The sequence below is a fragment of the Seriola aureovittata genome, chromosome 5 (genome assembly GCF_021018895.1).
Source record: "Seriola aureovittata isolate HTS-2021-v1 ecotype China chromosome 5, ASM2101889v1, whole genome shotgun sequence".
NCBI lineage: Eukaryota > Metazoa > Chordata > Actinopteri > Carangiformes > Carangidae > Seriola > Seriola aureovittata.
In genome coordinates, this window is record NC_079368.1 from 21,796,898 (window position 1) to 21,813,069 (window position 16,172).

Consider the following 16,172-nt stretch of genomic DNA (forward strand, 5'->3'; position numbering starts at 1 on the left):
ATGAAATATATATACATAAGAAGTAAAATCATATGTATTTAAATTATAGCCTATATATTTAAAAATGACATGAAAACAATTTGGACCAATATCATATACTGACAAATATGTCTAGCTAATAGAAATATGTATTTTAGTATGTCTGTTTATAGTATTGACATCCGTTACACAAATATATATCCATCCCAAAGCCTGTATAGGTATAGGCCAGTATATGTTAACATTATATCTGTAAATATAAAGATAGACATGTTATTTAAATTTAATAAGAAATTATTATGAAAATCATATACATAAAGATAGAATTTTGACAAGCATGTTGTTTTAATAAAGTTGCATTTTTACTATGAGTATTTCATGTATTTCATAAACTTATATCTTCATATATCCGGAGGATGTATGTCATTATAATATATCCTATTATAGGTGACACATATGGTAACATCATTATCATTCTTGATATAGGGACATATATGTCATAAGTCATAGTATACTAGGGCATAAAAAGTCATGTACAGTAAGGCATTAGAGTCACCAATTAACCTAGTTACCATTTATACTGTGGGAGGAAGCCGGAGGACAGAGAGAGAACCCACACAGAACCCACACAGAACCCACACAGGCACCGGAAGAACTCAAACTCCACACAGAAAGGCCCGGGGTTCAAACCCAGAACCTTCTCACCACAACACCACCATGCCGCCCCATGAATAAATCATAGTATATTTAAACAATATCACACTCGAGGTCGTGATGTTGTCCTGAATATCAGCACGGCTGTGATTGACTTCGGTAATCGGCATTGCTGCCTCGTACCTGTGACTGAATCACAGCCGTCACATTCTATCGCTTTTATACAACAGTTCTACAAGCGCCACATTAGTTAAATAGGCAACAACATATTATGATTTGTTTGTCTATTTCATCATTTATTTGGCTACGCGCAACTCGACTGTTGCTAGCATCACATAAACGTTTTCCTGACCTGCACATTACACACTAGCTGTCACTAACTTTGTCTACACGTTACCTCAGGTGTGCGCTGAAGTATCCAGGCTTCTTCCCTTCGTGCTCTTCTGACGACCATACATAATTTAATTCAAATGTTATTTCTGGGAATATATTCATCTTTGCAAAGTTTGTTGCAATCTAAGGAAGATAACGACCGTTGATGTAACGCTGATTAACGATTAATAGAACACCTGTGAAGCGGAGTGATACATGCGGTGAAAAGTCCCAGTGCTGTTGTACTCTATATCAACACGCAATGGAATGCCTCTCCTCCAATCAAATTACTTGGTCGGAACTAACTTTTGTATAATAAAGCATAAAAACTTCATAGTATAGTACGGCATTAAATATGCAAACCTACGCCACTGATCCAGAAACAAGACTTTGTTTATTTAGGAACAGTGTTTTGTGCTAAATGCTAACGTCAGCATGTATATACCATGTTCAACCATCTTTGTTAGGCATGTTAGGATGCTAACCTTTGGTTTCACTAAAAACAAAGAAGGTAACAGCTCAGGCTGATGCGAATATCATTAGATATTTGTTCTTGTACCAATTGAAAATGTGACTTGATATGAAGTAGACAAGCTAGTTGAAATGCTACGATTTTTAAAATCTAAATTACAATTGAATTCCTTAGGTGATCGTGAATGTCTGCTCCCCAACAGCAGTATTTTCAGTCATATGTATCGTTATATCCTTTTCAGAGTAAGTGAGTCATTTTTGAAAAGCTGAAATAATTAGTCAAACATTTGATCAAGCAAAAATGCCAAACATTTGCTGATTCCAGCTTCTCAAATGTGACCATTTGCAGTCTGTGCTGTTTTGCACCATGCTGGATCATATTTTGAAACGAAAATGTGGCATAGCAGTAGGTCAAGCCCTCCTATATTCACTGTACATAAAAAATAAAAAAGTTTTAAAAAAAAAAAAAAGTTAAAACGCACTAATTTGGTCAATTTATCCAAATCACTCACTTTTTATTGACAATCATGGAACATCTATCACAAAATAAACATTTCAATATTTGTCAAACTGTACATGCAGAAGCACAAATTCAAATGTATGCTTTGCACATGCTTGATTAGTGATTAGTGAAATTCAGACTAATAATATTCTTATCATATTAAAAAAAAAAAAAAACACTTATTCAAGCATCACCTCCAATCTATAGAGGCAATATCTGCAGTTTGCCAGATGGGGATTATCTTATGTACAAAATATGAGACTGAAAACTGGCAATTAATGCTGTAAAACATTAACATAGATACTGCTGCTTCAAAAATAAAATACATATGCTCATGATCACACAAGAGGATTTCATGTTTCAGGCCACAGTAGGTTATGGTTCACAGAATGTCCTTTAAAAACGGTACAAGTGTAAAAGTTTACTTCCCTAAATGATTACTGACACCATCCAGTGTTCCCCATCGTGCACGTGGCTTTAGTGCTGAGTCACAGTGTGTATATTCCATACAGTAAATGGCGAGATTTGGCTCTGATTTGGATGTTTTATTTACAAAAAGTGCACAGTTGCAGTGAAACTGTATATACATTAAACAGCTTAAATATCAATTTGGAACAGAAACAGACAAGACAGCTTCTGGAAAACTCAACATATTAAAACGTAGCAGCACAACCCTCTATTTCATTAAATACAACACAATCAGAATCAAGACTTTCCCCCCTTAAATTATAAACCTCGTGCACTTTTAACATTCAGGTAAAAAGAGGTTCATACGTCTGGGCTCAAAACAATGTTCATAAACATGCCACATGTTTCTCATGACCGTCTCTCTTCAGTATAATCTGATCTCTGTGCATTACAGTCTACTGTTTGTCTGTGGCCACTCCATACATTTCGTTTATTTTCTCCTGGTACATCTTCACAACAATGGGCCTCCTCAGTTTCATGGTGGGACCTGCGCAGGCAAGAAAGACAAGCAGGTTAATTCGATCTGCGTGAGTGACACAATGGCAAACATTTGATCTGCTGCTGCTTTATAAATGTTGTCAGAGAAAGATTCAATTGCTATCCAACAAACTCCACAGGAATGTTGTCTGGCATGCCACACAGTCACAAGTTGTGACCTGATTTCCACCTGGCCTTGAATAAAAGCTGATGAGGCTTTACACTGAAGTTAAAAATTTACAGCATTGGTGATAAGTTCCTCTTTCCTTAATAATATTATTGTATGTTGGCATTTGCTTCAGTTTTAAAAGCAAAAGGAAGAGTCATAACAGAAAGTTTCTGAGACATTTATCATTTTTTTTGTTTGTGTTTTATTTATCTTGAGTATCTGATTTCTCTGCTTAAGTTGGACTAGATCTATTTAACATTTTTCTTTATTAATTATTATTATTTTTTCTAGTTCGTAATTCAGTCTATTTGCTGTTTTGTAACAGGTGTGCAGCACTGCAGGCACCCTAAGTTTTATATAGGTACTCAAGTATAGAACCAGCATTTATTTGTCAAGAGAGGCAGCAGGAGCCATGATTTCTTTGTTTTTTTGTTGTCTTGCGATCGATGAGGAAACCTAAAGAAAATGCTAAACCTTTGTTTTCTCTTTTCCCTGCGTTCATTACATCCCCATGGTGCGGACAAATAGTCAAGACAGGAAGAAAAACAAAACTCTGTTCACTCACCCAGTTCTCCTCCACCGACAGAGAAGTCTCGCTCCACTATGACCCACTTCTGCACCTTCTGGGCGTTGGATGTTGCTTTGGCGTTGACGCGCTCAACACCCTCCTGAATGGCGTTGTAAATAGCTGGCTCCTTATTGGCTATGATCTCTGACACCTTGGTGGCTGTGACGCCGTGCTGCTGGCAGAAGTCCAAAGCCTCAGGGCTCAGCTCATCCGTGGGGTCACCGTTGTCGTCGACGACGCACTGTGGACACAGAGAGAAGGGTCATTATTGTGTTTGTTTTATTTATTTAGCGGCTGTGTTTTGGAGAAACGGAAGCTCGGTTACTTTGAGGGTCAGTAGCATGGAGAGGAACTTGAGCTTGTCTCCCAGCAGCATGGAGTTGCTGATGATTGGCACCTCGGCCTTCAGTGCATCCTCGATGGGCACAGGAGGGATGTTCTCTCCGCCGGCGGTAATGATCAGCTCTGTGCAAAAAAGACAAGTTCAAAAGTGTGTCACCTGTTCGCCAGTGTTTTGACAAGACAACACTGCATTGTGTTGTTTTCTTGTATTTTATATATAAATTTTGTCTTTGTAAGAAGAAGTAGCAGTAGAAAAAGTTAGTGACCACCTAAAGCAAACTACACTTCACTACAAGTTAATCTAAAAAGATGAAAAAAAAAGACCAGAGTGCATAGTATTTGATTTGTCATCACACATTCTATAAAAGTTTATATTTTAGAATTTGATTATATAACTTTTTCATCATGTGCATTTCCTAATTGCAGAAGTGAGATGATGATGCTTAAAGTGCTGAAATGATCAGTTGAATAATTCATAGAAAAATTAACTGATTAGTTGTTTTTTTGTTATAATCATTTATCAAGCAGAAATCCTAACCCTCACATGACCAACTCTGAAATCGTACAGGTTTAGTGTCTCATCCCATGACATGAACAATCGTTCCCAGCTCTACTGTCCATCTCATATGATGTGAACGCAGCATTAAATATCTTTAGCTTTGGAGCGTTGGTCCAACAACACAAACAAAAAAGATTAATCCATCAACTGCAAAGATAAATCGCAGATTATTATATAATGAAAACAGACATTGATTGCAGCCCTAAATGAGGAAAACTGAACCAGTTGAACAACCATGACATGTTTATAACAGCTCCTGTGAAGTGTGACGGTGACGTGTGAGTGAAAGTCAACTCTCAGCAGTGGTGGAAGAAGAACTCAGATCCTTTACTTGAGGAAAAGTAGTAGTAGTTTTCAGCACAATGTGGTTGAAGTATTAAAAGTAAAAACTCCTCCTGCAGAAAAATGGCTCCTGTGACTGATATATTATTATATCTGCCATTTTTAAATTGTGAATACTGTACATCAGTGTTTTAGCAGCATCTAATTGTTGTAGCTGGTCGAGGTCAAAGACAGTTTTCACTACCTTATATACAGTTAGGTGGTGGAGGTCTGAGGCTTTGAACCTAGGTGTCCAGCCCCTCTAAAGGGTCACAAGATAAATGTGAGGGGTCGTGAGTTGACAACGAGGGAAGGAGAAAAAATTTCTATTAATTTCTCATACTTTTCTTTAATCTTTGTTTTTGTGACAGATTGGATTGGATTTTTGGTATTGAAGCAAGATTTTAATGACACGGCAATGACATCAGAGAAGGCTTTAAGGGGTCCCAAGCCCAAACACTTTTAGTTTAACCTTTCACTGCGTGTTGTATTTCATAATACAGCTAGGTATCCTGTATATGTCGGCTGATAGGTAATGAGAAATTGCAGTACAGAAATGTTGAACTAGGTCAGTTAGAAACAGTGTCACCATTACGTAGTTTGTTGATAAAATACGTATCTTGATCACAATAGCAACAAATCTAAGGGATCCATATCAAGATTGTTTTTTAATGTTATGTGATTATGTTCAACGATTTACTACTGGCGGTGATATCATAATCTGATTTTTTAAACTCCCAAACATTGATATCAGTAGTGGCCTCAAAAATCCACCATTAGTAACGCTGTATTTCATAAGCTTATATAATTATATATATAATTATATAATTTTTCATGTATCTTAAGTAACTCCAGCTGTCAAATCATAAATAATAAATGAAATAAATAATAAACGTAGACGAGTAAAAAGTACAATATGTCCCTCTGAAATGTGGTGAATAGAAATACTAAAGTAAAGTACAAGTACCTCTAATAAATATCATAAATAAATAAATAATGCAGAATGAATGTACTACTTTCCACCACTGACTGTTAGTGCCAGTAAATACTATTGGTACGTGACAGATGCTCACATCATTCTTTAGAACCAAAGAATGAAAGAGGCTGACAAAGGCAAGTGTATGTGTGTCCCAAACTAAGAACACGTACAGAAGCTTTCTTTAACCACAGCTTACCCTTGATCCTTCCTGTGATGTACAGGAACTCCTGCTGGTCGTTTCTTCCCAGGTCTCCGGAGTGCAGCCAGCCGTCCTGGTCAAGAGCCTCTGTGGTTTTGTCAGGCATGTTCAGGTAGCCCATGAAGACGTTCCGACCCCAGAAACAGATCTCTCCGTTCCCTTCCTTGTCTGGGTTCTCCAGCTTTGTCTTGCAGCCTGGCATCACCTTCCCACAGCTGGAGAGACAAATCACAAGTCAACAACATGCTCATTTAGATCTGATGTGAACAGATGCTGACTGAAAGCTGCACTACAACTGTACCTCTTCTTTGATGTTTAGTGCATATAAATGAGATTACATCTAATTTGTTTTCAAAAATACTGAGAGTTCTTGTTGGAGCGTAAAGTGAAAAGAGCACCAGGTTATGTAAAGCTTTTTGAACAAGTGTGTTTTCTCTTGTCATTTAAAGCTGTTTAGACACTTTGATACGTCCGTCCTTGTAGGCAGACAAACGTTCAGTCATCACACAGTAACTATAGTTGCCATGTTCGATAGTGCTTTGTTGCTGACCTTGACATCTGGTAGCTGCTGTTAACCGAGACGGTGTGTGGGCCGGAGCTTTCGCTCATGCCGTATAGTTCCATCAGCGGCATGTTCAGGCTCATGAAGTAGTCCAGAGTTTCTTTGGTGATGGGGGCGGCGCCTGTGAAGCAGATCTTGCAGCGGTCTAAGCCCAGCGCAGCACGCACCTTCTTGAAGACCAAATTGTTAGCCAGCATGAAACCCCACGGCACCAGATTCTCTCTGTTACACAAAAGATTAAATAAAAGTTACACCAGGGCCAAAACTGAGGAGAAGATTTGTTAGCAATTAAGAACTGAGCTCAAAATGAAATATCACAGATTTTTAGCCATGCTGGCAGAATGGCTCTAAAAACAGTCTGTGTGCTGGCCCAACACTTTGGTCCCGACTAAAATATCTCAACAACTACTGGATGGATTGGCATGAAATTGTGTGCAGACATTCATGTTCCTCAGATGATTAAATCTACTGACGTCTAAAGTGATTACGTTTGTTGTTTTTAGTCAAAGGACCATTACTGAATGGACTGGCAGGAAATTCTGGTTAAAAAAATTGATAATTCCCTCAGGATGAAAAATCCCTTTGGTGATTTACTCCTAAGCTGGAGGTGTTTTATCTGTTGTCCTCATTCTGCCAACATTGCAGCATAACATCAACATATTAGCATTCTCATAGTGAGCATGTTAGCATGCTGACATTAGCATTAGCATTAGCAGATTTGTTAGCATGGATGTAGATGTCTTGTTCATTATTGTTCATCCTGATCAATTATGCATATTGTTTTGGAGTATTTACTTGTCTTTACTTTACTATTGTCTCACCCGTTCATGGCACTGTAGTTGTACTGCAGGCCTATGGACTTGGCCCAGTCGGCCACCCTCTTCCTCATTGGGGATGCCTTGGCACCAATCGCTCTTATCTTCTCCTGTATCTTCTCCCACACTCGAGGGACCCCCAAGAAATAAGTCGGGCGTACCTCTCTCATTGTTGTTGCTAAGGAACCCTGGTGAAAATGAGGATTATAGTCAAGATGGGAAACGTTCATTATCATCCCATATTTGTGCAACTGCAGGCATCCTTACCTTGAGGGCGTCTGGCTCTGCAAAGTAGATGGTGGCAGCAAAAGTCATAGCAATCCACATGTCAAACATCTGGGCTGCCACGTGGCTGAGCGGTAAGTAACTGATCACCGCCTCCGAAGCGAAGGTATAATCCACCAAGCTAGCTGCTGTATGTGCTGTCCATGTCAGCTGCACATTGAAAAGTGGGAGAGGAGTCATAAGAGAAGTTTTTTTTTTTTATTCAAATGTTTTTCTTGAAATTTCATAATACAAATCTGCTCATACAGACTCACACACACCAACATCACTCTCAGCGTCTGTCCCACACATGCATAACATAATAGCAAAAAGACATTTTGAAAAAAAGGGCAGAGAAGGTCGTCAGCTCTCATAAAACTGCAAGAGTTTTTCTAGTTGAGACATCAGTAGTGTGGCTTAGCTGTTTGAGGTGTCTTTACATTCTCCAGCAAGTCTAAATAAAGGTTAAATAAAAGTAAAAGAAAAGTCTTGAAATTATTAGTTGTTTAATTGATCAACAGGAAAATAATAGGCAACTATTTTAATAATTAATTTGGACTTTAAGTCAAATAAAACAAGGAATTTGAAACACCATCTTGCGCTCTGGGACAGTTTCTTGACTTTTGAATAAACAAAATGATTTATTGGTGTTGCAGAATTTACCGAAATCTTCGGAAAAATATACGGCAGATTAGTCAATGATGAAAACATTTAAAAAGCAGTTAAGTGGTGTCAAAAAAATAAAAGCTACGAAAAGGAAATTCTCTTGTCTAGATAACTCACATTGTCGTGGCTCAGCATGACTCCTTTAGGTTTTCCAGTGGTTCCAGAGGTATAGATGAGAGTGCAGCACTCGTTGGCCCGGAGACTGCTGATCACGGCATCCAGCTGCTCGTTGGGCACGTCCTCTCCCAGCTTCATGAACTCTGCCCACTACAGAAATACAGACATAATGTTCAAGAAAATGTTTCCACTCCCAGACTGAACTTAACAACAATGCATCTGTGTGGCTCAGTCACATTTATCTAATTGCAATTCCTGTACCACAAGTAAGAGAGATAATAATTTTGCCCTAAAAATCAATGGTGCAATACGTCAGATGTTTTGTATGTGACTCATCTATTTGCTGAGTAAACGTACTGTATACAAGAATGGTGCTTTCTGCTGCAGCTCGCCTTTATACTGGACAATGGCTTTCAGATGAGGTAGCTGATCTTTAACCTGTTGGGAAAGACAAATAAAACAAGGGCATGTGAGGGCAGATTTTTTTCCTCTTTGCACATAGTTACTACAGGGACACTGAGGGCCGGTGCTGTAATAATAATAACGCTACTCACTTGCAGGATTTTGTCGAGCTGTTTCTGGTTCTCCACAACCAGGATGTTGGCCTCGCAGTTGGCAGCCACATACTGACAAGCCTCGGGCGAGTTGGTCGTGTAAATGCCGGCTGCCAGACCCCTATGGCGCAAATTAAAATAAGAAGCTCAGGTGAATCCACACATTTGCTGTCTTTTTTTACAAATTGGTGCAAATTACAAACGCCTCTTCCTCAACAGGGTTTCTGCAGGATTCACCGAGTTAAATTGAAGACTTTTAAAGACACATAGAATCCATTTTATTTCCTGTTTCACAGTCAAACAGATGAACAGCAGAGTGAAATGAAAGTATGATGGAGAACCAGTATGGATGATATAGCCTAGAATTATTTATTATATCTAATTTTTTCAATAAATTGTAGCAGTATACAAGAATAATTCCAACTGATGTAATTTAATCAGACTCAGATAAGCGGTGCAAAATTAATGCATGGACTAACAAAATTAAAAATGATTAATTTGTCATGTTCAGGGATTGAACAGCTTCATGCAGCACAATCGGTTCAGTTTCAGTTTCTCAGTTTATAAAGTGTCCTGACTGCCTGAAATCACATACAGAAACATTTTAGCGCTACTTTGGTAAATGAAATTCAAGACTTTTTTAAAAGCTTGTGATGCCTTTTTTTTTTTTTTTTTGAATGCATGAACTGACTTTTCAGGACCTACAGCTATGCAGTTCATTTTTGTTCTGGCCAAAGTAGGAATTATTATTAACGCTGAGTTACAAACAGATAACACAGGGCATGCCACAAAGTTGGAATTTAAAAAATCATAATACAATCATACAAAAGAAATTATCATAGAAGCAAATTAGCATCTGAAAACATGAGAGGTGAGGTGAGGGGAGGGCAGAGACACGGAGATAGACTTTGAGATAAGCATGGACAGAGATAAATGTGGATTGTCAGGTGAAACTATGCTGAAAGCATCTCAAGCACAAAAGTGGAATCTGAAGTCAAAAAGACAAGAAGTCTTATCTGCCCCTCAGTTCCTTAAATATGATCTTACCCAGCCAAGATGCAGCCGACGTCTGAGATGAACCACTCAGGGGAGTTGAATCCTAAAATCCCCACACCATGGTAACGCTCCAGCCCCAACTGAAAAAAAGACAAGTGTTTTTTTGTTGTTGTTTTTTTTTTTAAGAACATGTATCTTTAATGACACAGCGGCACAGTGCCTCCATTACTTTTGACCTACATCTTGTTTTAGAAGCCACTCCACCTCATGAGACTTGAACATGGCAACGAAACAGGAGATGTAACACAAGCTGTGAATTTCACACACCCAAGTGTTGGTTTTCAACGGCCCATTCTCACATGAAGGAGATCACAGTGAGAGACGGTGTAAATTCTGTACTATTTACAAAACAGGAGCCAGGAATTCAAGGGTTTGTCTAACCCATAATTCATTCACATGCCACCTGAATTCCTCTATTTATAAAGGCAGAAAATAATAACATATTATAGTGAACACTGTTATATATTTTATCATTTTTCATTGATTTTGGCTCCACTTCAACACACTGCATTTGAATGAAAACAGCTAGAACAACTTTCAAATGCAGTGTTAATGAGTTTCTGTGGGTGTTCACATGCATATTGGGTCGAACTCTCAGAACTTGTATCAGGTTTTTTATTCCCAGTACCTCAAATGTAAGACAATGCATGTAGAATAACATTACAAAAGGGATAATTATCCTAATAATAGAAACATGGCAACCCTGATCTCAGTCTGACGTATTATGCATTTGTTGTGAATAACCTGTTGGTGAACCATGACTTGCTGATTATGCACACAAAACCAACAGCAAGCAAGAGGTGAAGTTTCTATCACTCGCTGATGTCTCAGTTCCTTTTAAAGTTGAATAGTAATTGCTCGAAACTGCCTCTGTGTATGAACTGTGTTATCTATGATAAATGGATTTGCCTCGTCTTGCATGGTCTCTGCTTCTGAAAGCTGGACTACACTGTCCTACAGAAGCACAATGCAAAAACTGCATATTTAGTGAAAGTTGAATTAAGACAAGAATCTGACACCTAACCATAGAAATTATTATAACATCAAATTTTTCAATTTTTGGGGAGAAAAAGAACTAGAAAACAAAGGTGCTCTCTTTCCCCTATTATATTTTGATGCTTTAGAGGCTTAGTAATTGTATGTTAATTAATGTCATTAGTTGAAATGTACAAAAGAGCTGAGAGAGAGGAACAAGAACACATTTTATTTGTAGATACTGTGTTTTCCCTTTCGATTGTCCAAACATTGAGTGCAACATTAGCATCGAAATGTTATTCTAGGTTTCATGTAATTGCTGTGACAATGATTAATAATCAGCATAGACAGCATAAAATTAAGGTTTTTATAAGTTATATAACTGTCACACAGTTCAAGAGTATTTTTTTCTTCTAATTATTGTTATTATTTTTTCTCAACTTTCTCAAATGATCTTAAATTAAATCTAAAAGCCAGCACTGTATTTTCATAGTCTGTTTCATTAAAAATCAATGTGCCTAGGTAGAGGCTACAAATGAACTGCCCAAATACTTCCTGATTGTCTTCCTGTATTTGAAGCACACCGTATTATATACTTTTGCATAATATATTCAGAATAAGTCAATTTGCAAACAAACCTTGAGAAAACTTTTAGCAGCTGCCCGGCAGTGCTCGTAGTATTGCCTCCACGTCAGGGTCTCCCACTGGCCCTCTTTCTTGGAAACCAAGGCAGGAATATCCCCAGAGCTGTCCACCGTCTGCAGGAACATCTGATGGATGGTCATGGGAGTCTCCGAGGCTTTGCCCGAACCCTCCATCCTCAGCCTGACTGCCTCGTCTCTGCTGGTGCTCCATAGCCGGTCAGCTGGGGCCAGAGTCGTTGCCACATTCGCCGAGGACAGTGGAACTGCCTTGGGCTCTTCTGTATTGGGACAACAGGGGCAGCCAAATTTACCCGCCATGAATGACAAGTGTATTTCAGAAGATGACGACACCGCACCAAGACACAGCAAGTTTGCCCTTTAAGCGAAGAGCCAGGAGTATGAGAGGACTGCAGAAACCCGTGAGTGTGTTACACCTGCTGTCTCAGCAGCATGGTCTGCAGAGAACAGGGAGCAGCGTTGTTGTTACCTGAGACTCAACAGGAAGCTATGGAATGTCTCCACCTACCTACCAATCAGGTTTGGTTAGAAGAAGTATCAGGGTTTTCCAAAGCAGAGTTCAATTATTGGATTAATGTATGAGAGAACACAGACAAAGTAAAGTGTAAACTGTTAAAGTGTAAACTGTTCACTAAAATTCCCTGCAAGGTTATTTTTTGCCACTTAGAACAAAATTAAAAGTCGAAACATGTCATTTCTCACCTTTAATGCTTTAAATGAATGCAATTATCTCTATTTTTTCTATGCAACTTTAGCTTCCTACACTGTACTGATTGTTTCAAAGGGACAGCATGGTGACAAGCCTTTTGAAATAACCTTTAAACCTTTAAACTTACAACATTGAGAAAGAACCCCTAAGCTGCACTTCTCTTCATCATAATCAAGACTGAAGTTAAAAGGAATCTTGACCATGACTGTGGAAAAAAACGTCAGGTAATTCACTCCTAATGGAACCAATTCATCGGTTCAGTCCCACAAATATTTTTTTCAAACCTTGCTTTGTGTAAAACAATCATTACATTTAGATTTTCTTTTTTCTGTGATGCATTTTATTGTTGCTGTCTACATGTTCCTTTTGGTTTAACTTGAAAACCCTGCTGTTTTAAAACACTTATATACTTAATATCGTTCATTCAGCTGCAGATAAAGTAGCTTTTTTTTGTTGTTTTTTGACTTTTTAAAGTAACATAATGTCGATTCACAACCCTTTTATAGGCTGCATACTGTATGTTTCTACATTTTGAACTAAAGAGTGATGCTGCCTTCTCAGACTGTATCATTTGAATAGTTTTTCAGGCCTGAAGAGATAAAACTATTCAGAATTCCACAATGGAAAAACAAGTCAGAAGAAAATACACAGTATTTGTGGAGCAGCAACTCTACAGTAAAGTGTTAAGTATATTCTGTAGAAATTTTCACTTCTGGAGCAGTTCACTGGCTCGGATTAGCTCCTCTCTCCTGACATTACACTGATTAACATTGTTACCTAGTGAAAGTCCTTCAACAGCTTCCTCCAGCTCATGAGAGCTGGGAGCTTCGGTCGCTGCCTCAGGCTTGCTGGAAGGACGAGTCTCCTGGATCGCCGAAGCTGATGTTGCACTGAGCTCAGCTGCCGTGGCTTCTCCGTTAGCGATGGGAGTGGAGTGGGTCTTTAAGTTGGTGGACTCTGGCAGAGTCTGTGCTTTTTGGGAAGGGATGCTGTGACAGAAAACCATTTAAAGGTTATGAATGAGAACTGATAATGTATAAACGTGAATTTTAGATTCATAATTTAAACCCAAAATAGCGCTAAGTGGATCAAATCTTCATGAGAATCACCTTGAAGCTGGTTAAAGATTTGTTTCCAACTTTGGGACTTGCATTATTTTCCATACCTCTCAGTATTACCATCCATGACCGCAACATCGTTGCTCACACGTGAATCTTCTTGGCCGCTCATCTTGCGTTTGCTGGAAACAGAGAAAAACTATGTTCAGTGGACGTGAAGTAAAATCTGCATTAAAACACTTCAGATGTCCTCAGCTGAGGACCCTCCACGCAGATAAGATCATCCATTATGAAACAGCATGGCTCTGCTTATTTATACCAGACTGACGTTCACTAATGTCATTGCAACAGAGCCAATGACCGACAATGCTAGTAATCACGTACAGCAGTGGTCTACATGTTGAAACTGTGTATACTGTGCCAGACAGCATTGGGACATCTGTATGAACTATTGATACTCAACTTTGATCCAAATAGACACACTTTGAAACAGAATACGCTGCATCTCTGTCATCACTGGTTAACTACTTTTTTTGTGAACATTTTTAAATGACAGCTGGTTACTTTTTATTTAACTTGGCTTTTAATTAATTCTCTCATATTTTATTATTCTTATTGGTTTTTGATTTTATTTTCATTTTCATAATTTATCATCTACTGTCTTTCTATTGTCTAATTTCATTGTCCTTCTATTCGCCCTTATTCTATTGTCCTATTTCATGTTTTTAAAGCACTTTGACCAACATCTTTTGCATGAAAGGTGCTCCATAAATAAAGTTTATTATTATTATTAATATTAACCTAAGATAACAAAGGTCAACCAGGGTGTAAGGTATTAAATAAAATGTAAATATTGTTAAGCAATTGTCCTCAACTCTTTTCTCTTGTGTCTGTGCTGCAGACAGTGACAGTGATGCCATCTGGTGTGTATATTCTGCAACAGTAGAAACAATTCACACGTCTTCAACTGTCAAAAGTAATCAGTCAATCAAAACAAATTAGTGAGACATTCTCCGACAGATATAAAAGCTAGATTTGTAATAAGATCATATAAGATTAAGATCAGTCAACCCAGCAGAATCTCAGTGTGACCTCTGGTTTTTAAGATAACTTTGGTCAAGATTTCTGTGGACCAAAGTTCAAACGACTTACAAAACTACAGTGTGGCAATATGAAGTGGCACCAGCAAAGTCTTTGCTCTGGATGAAGCAATTATCAATTAAAGTGCACACAGAGTAGATTTCAGTCTCATTATTAGCTTGGACTTGTACATTACCCAGAAAGGAGATGTTGAAGAAAGCCGTGCATTAAATTGAAAGTAGTGAACAAAAAAAGAAGAGAAAGATGAGTTCTACAGTCCCATGGGAAAAAGTGAAAATCCAGCGTAGTTACAGATGTTTAGTCTCAGAATGTGACAATGAGCTCCAGGTAAGGACGAGTCATGTTTGCAGCTATTTGTTTGGCTTTTAACTCAAGCCAATCAAAAGACTGTGTCTCTGTTGACTAAACAACAGAGGTCGAGGAGCCTGCTCATATCAAATGGTGGCTATACTGTATTCATCTCGTATTCATGTGTTTGTCTCTAACACATATATATTTACCATAAAGTACATCCCCAAGGGCTGGTGAATTCAGTTTGCCTCTGTCAACATGGCAGACTCCACCACTGTGTGCACAGTGGAGTATTTTACTCAGTGTTAAATTCATCAATTAAACTGTGAAATTCAGTCAGCTGACGTAAAAAAAAAAAAAAGAAGAAAGAACTGGAACACGTCAATAAACAAAGAGTTTCTATGTGTAACTTGATGTGGAAATCCCCATACGACACATGCAGGCCCTGAAGCATTTATGACAACAAGAGACATCCTACCCAAGTCTTTACACACTTAAATATCAAAAAGCATGAAGTGGTAAATATAAATGAAAGCCTACCTTGTGCAGGGACAGCACTGAATGGCAGGAGCAGTCAGGTTCAGGACAGGCCTGGATCAACCTTTGCTCGTCGCAGTTACTCGACTGTTACTCCCTGGAGGAAATATCAGCATATAGGGGGGTTGTGTGAGGGCATTCACTCACGCCTTGTCCAGAGCAACGTAGACTTGCACAATCCCAAGAACACCTGCTGCTGAGGCCGTGTCCACCAGTTAAAGATCCACCAACAAACTTGACCAAAGGTTATGGCTCCTCAAGGTGAAGAAGACCTGGAACCTGACACACAAACAGTGCGCAGCTGGTGCAAACCGGCTTTGTTTATATTAAATATAGAAGCTGACAGCTGTTGACACTGGTGACGTTCTAAAACATTTAACACTGTAAAGATTTAAGTATCCTATAAAGCAATGCTTAGCGGGTGGCTGTATGTTATCGAGGCTTTTATTATCCCAAATTGACAAATGAAGATTGTCATTATCACATTTACATGACAGGGCCTGTCAGAGGAAATAATGATAAAACTAGATAAGTTCTCTCTGGTTTATGAGGATACATGAGACTTTGACCCATAAAACAGTTATTCAATAGATGAACAAAACTTGTGCAACTTCTGCTTTTTCAACCAGATTGTCACATCAGGAGAGAAGAGTCGAGATGTTGGTAATCCGAGTTAAAATACACTAAATATTAGGAATATTTCTCTGATATCATGTTGGAGAAACCTCTGCACTCCTCTCAACCT

The 16,172-nt window shown here is 38.5% G+C and overlaps 1 protein-coding gene across 2 annotated transcripts; it reads right to left on the reverse strand.

Moving 5' to 3' along the window:
- Positions 1-1,961: 1,961 nt before the first annotated feature.
- LOC130170083 (long-chain-fatty-acid--CoA ligase ACSBG2-like) lies at positions 1,962-15,589 on the reverse strand. 2 transcript variants are annotated; one of them, XM_056377209.1, is made up of 15 exons: positions 15,431-15,589; positions 13,606-13,680; positions 13,218-13,429; positions 11,708-11,991; positions 10,086-10,174; positions 9,039-9,159; positions 8,842-8,922; positions 8,485-8,634; positions 7,705-7,872; positions 7,444-7,625; positions 6,611-6,844; positions 6,058-6,275; positions 3,986-4,125; positions 3,658-3,901; positions 1,962-2,933 (listed from the first exon to the last, which is right to left on the reverse strand). In XM_056377209.1, the coding sequence occupies exons 2-15, from the start codon at positions 13,668-13,670 to the stop codon at positions 2,842-2,844; spliced, it is 2,280 nt and encodes a 759-aa protein (XP_056233184.1). In that variant the 5' UTR covers positions 13,671-13,680; positions 15,431-15,589; the 3' UTR covers positions 1,962-2,841. The 2 variants fall into 2 exon arrangements, with proteins under 2 accessions (XP_056233184.1, XP_056233183.1); XM_056377208.1 differs by lacking the exon at positions 15,431-15,589 and adding an exon at positions 14,775-14,821.
- Positions 15,590-16,172: the final 583 nt, after the last annotated feature.

Excerpts from the sequence above, each read along its gene's own strand:
- LOC130170083 (XM_056377208.1), bottom strand. The coding sequence starts at position 14,806 with ATGCACGGCTTTCTTCAACATCTCCTTTCTGG. Across the intron at positions 8,635-8,841 it reads AAGCACCATTCTTGTATACA|TGGGCAGAGTTCATGAAGCT; the intron begins GTACGTTTACTC and ends GTATTTCTGTAG. Across the intron at positions 6,276-6,610 it reads AGCAGCTACCAGATGTCAAG|CTGTGGGAAGGTGATGCCAG; the intron begins GTCAGCAACAAA and ends TTGTCTCTCCAG.